Genomic DNA, 3,455 nt, shown 5'->3' with positions numbered 1-3,455 from the left:
GCATTAATAATATGGCTGCTTTTTAAGGTGGTAGGTCTTAGAAATTAAGGGACTCGTACCATAGCAAGGACAAAACGAGAAGAATAAAAGAGAATTGTTGGGGAAAAAGGAATCACCGGATTTTAAGTACGTGTCCCGAAGTTCAGTTTCTTGAAATAAAAAATTTAACACTCTAATGCTATTCATGCTCTATATCTAACTTTTTGCACTCGGTTAATGAGCGGCACGGGATAGCATGGTTGATGTTGGTGCAATTGATGTTCTTGCTGTCAAGTATAGTGTACAATGATACTATACTGTGTTACAAGCAAATACATGAAATAAGTTGTTTATAGCATTAATGTTTTTTATATTTACAGTTTACACATAAACATTGTGAGTACATGTTATATGTGCAAAATTTTAAGTTTCAATTAATTAATTGAGTAAATCTCATATATACTGACAGTGCATACATACTCTATCATGACTGGATAGATGATACATGAGTAAAATTTGGATTTTAATTTTTAATTTAAATGAGTTGTCATGCATCTATCGGTGATAATGTATACATTAATTGTTAGTATATAAAAAATTAATCCTAATTATTATGTATCGGAGCCTGTTAAAAAACTTTTACTTCAAAGTAACATTATTGTTTTCTTGTATATCGGAAAATATAACAATCATCCTACAATTGAACAAAACCACTACTGTAGCGGGCAAGTCCCTTACAGACTCTGTAACATGTCTACTATAACTGCTCGTCATTTGGCTTTAGTTAAAAAGCAGTCAAAGCTTGTGTGAGAAATTAGAAAGGAGTGCGAAGAAATCGCAACAGCTAGATAGCAACATGTAGGCTACTAAATTAAGAAGAAGCTGGCAATTGACATCAAGTCTTTTAGTCATGTCATTCAATCTAGCAACAGCAATCTTAGCCTATTTTCTGGTCCACACCGCCGCTGGTGCAGCAGCTTCTGATGATGCTGGTTTCGTCTATCAAGGATTTCAATCATCAAATCTAAGCCTGGATGGATTAGCCAAAATCATGAGCAATGGCCTCCTACAGATAACCAACACCACGAAATTAGAAACAGGGCATGCCTTCTATCCTAATCCCATCAATTTCAAGAGCAAATCTAACAGTTCGGCCCTCTCGTTTTCCACCCAATTTGTGTTTGCTATAGTACCCAAAGTCTCAGGAGTGACTGGTCCGGGAATGGCTTTCGTGATTGCACCAACAAGAGGCCTTACCAGAGGGCCTTCCACACAGTTCCTCGGCCTTTTCAATAGAAGCACCAATGGAAATCAAACAAATCACGTTTTTGCAGTGGAGCTTGACACTTTCCAAAACCAAGATTTTGAAGATATCAATGACAACCATGTTGGTATTGATATTAACTCTGTGAGCTCCAAGATATCCCGGCCAGCAAGTTACCAAGCTAATAACAAGAATTCATTTGACAACTTAACTCTTTGCAGCGGTCAACAGATGCAACTTTGGGTGGAATACGACGGGGTTGAGAGGAGAATCGATGTTACATTAGCTCCAATAGCGGCTGCTAAACCACATACTCCTCTTTTGTCTTTGAGATATGATCTTTCGCCAATTTTACAGCAAACCATGTATGTTGGCTTTTCTGCAGCCTCTAGCCCAATCGAAATAGGAACATCTCATTATGTACTTGGATGGAGCTTCAAGATGAATGGGGATGCGCAAGCTCTTGATCTCTCTCGGCTTCCCAAGCTGCCTCGGTTTGGACATAAGAAAGTCTCTAAATTTTTAATCTTGGGATTGCCCCTGATTTGCATACTTATGTTGTTAATACTAACATCTGGAGTAGCTTATTATCTGAGGAGGAAGTGGAAGTTTGCAGAAGTGCTGGAAGAATGGGAGCTTGCTTACGGACCTCACAGGTTCAAGTATAAAGATCTATACATTGCCACCAAGGGGTTCAGAGAAAAAGAGGTGTTGGGAGAAGGCGGATTTGGCAGGGTCTACAAAGGCGTTTTGCCAAGAAATAAGGTTGAGGTTGCCGTCAAGAAGGTCTCTCATCAAGCAAGACAGGGAATGAGAGAATTTGTTGCAGAAATAGTCAGTATTGGTCGCTTACGACATAGAAATTTAGTACCGTTCTTGGGTTATTGTCGGCGTGAAGGAGAGTTACTTTTGGTATATGAGTTCATGTCCAATGGTAGTCTAGATAAGTTTTTGTATAACCAACCCAAGTATACCCTCAACTGGAGCCAAAGACTGCAAGTCATCAAAGGTGTAGCGTCAGGATTATTCTATCTACATGAAGAATGGGAGCAAGTTGTGATCCACAGAGATGTAAAAGCCAGTAATGTACTGTTGGATGGTGAACTGAATGGAAGATTAGGAGATTTCGGCCTGGCAAGGCTATACGATCATGGGACACTCCCTCAAAGCACCCATGTAGCAGGATCTCTTGGCTATCTTGCCCCGGAGCATAATAGGACTGGGATGGCCACAACAAGCACTGATGTATATGCTTTCGGGGCCTTTTTGCTAGAGGTTGCCTGTGGAAGAAGGCCAATAGAACCCCGAGCTGAACCAGCAGAGAATATCGTTTTGGTAGATTGGGTATTTTCGTGTTGGAAAACAGGCAATATTCTCCTAGCAGTTGATCCAAAGTTGGGCACTGAGTATGTGAAAGAGGAAGCCGAATTGGTGTTGAAATTGGGCATGTTATGCTCTCATTCAGAGCCTAAGATTAGGCCAAGTATGAGGCAAGTTCTGCTGTACTTGGAGGGGGCAGTTGCCCTGCCAGATTTATCACCACTGGCCATGGGCGTTTCTGCTGTTGGTCTTGGCTTCGCCCATCCTGCTGGCTTTGAAGATATTACATCGTCATTTGCATATTCCACAGACAAATGTTTCACACATTCTGTAGCAGACTCTGTTCTCTCTGGTGGTCGGTAATTGAGATGCTTATATTATTTTGTTGAGTGCATTTTCTGACATATCTGTTCTATGTTTTCAATCTTTCTACCCCGTAGAACCCCTTTGTACTATTTATGAGTGTGGTTTTATGAACTAGGGCGTTTCAATATGCACTGTTTTAATATTGTAAGTTTTTGTTCTTTTCTCCTATTTTGTGTTATTTAGTTTCATGTCTTGTAAATCAAACAGATTCTTTAATGGGCTAATATCAGAAACCTCCTTGAGGTTTCTCCTATCACTTGGCATCCTGAGATTTTAATTAAAAAATTAAAAAAGAAAGATACAGAAGTCACTTTCTTCTCTCTTTTTTTTTCAACATTCTCTCTTGCTCATTTTTTTTTGAATGACATTAATGTGATCTTTTATTTGTAAATTTTTGTAAACTGAATTTTGTCTTGTATTTTTAGTGAGCTAAAGGGTAGTTTAGAATTTTTAAAAATTTTATCATACAAATAATAAAAGTAAGGGAGGTAAATAATATTTTTAAAACTTTAGATATGCAACGTGA

General features: G+C 38.7%; 1 protein-coding gene across 1 annotated transcript; it reads left to right on the top strand.

Annotated features, from left to right (window-relative positions):
- The first annotated feature begins 752 nt into the window (after positions 1–752).
- Positions 753–3,097, top strand: LOC113757941 (L-type lectin-domain containing receptor kinase IV.1-like). Its single transcript, XM_027301002.1, has one exon. It carries the CDS (start codon positions 890–892, stop codon positions 2,924–2,926), a length of 2,037 nt encoding a protein of 678 aa, XP_027156803.1. The 5' UTR covers positions 753–889; the 3' UTR covers positions 2,927–3,097.
- The last annotated feature ends 358 nt before the right edge of the window (positions 3,098–3,455 follow it).

The sequence above is a fragment of the Coffea eugenioides genome, unplaced genomic scaffold (assembly GCF_003713205.1).
Source record: "Coffea eugenioides isolate CCC68of unplaced genomic scaffold, Ceug_1.0 ScVebR1_345;HRSCAF=1005, whole genome shotgun sequence".
Lineage (NCBI taxonomy): Eukaryota > Viridiplantae > Streptophyta > Magnoliopsida > Gentianales > Rubiaceae > Coffea > Coffea eugenioides.
The sequence above is the reverse complement of the archived record's forward strand: the minus strand, read 5'-3'. Positions and strand labels throughout refer to the sequence as shown.

What these genes read in the sequence shown, in the direction of transcription:
- LOC113757941 (XM_027301002.1), top strand. Translation starts at nt 890, where the DNA reads ATGTCATTCAATCTAGCAACAGCAATCTTAGCCTATTTTCTGGTCCAC.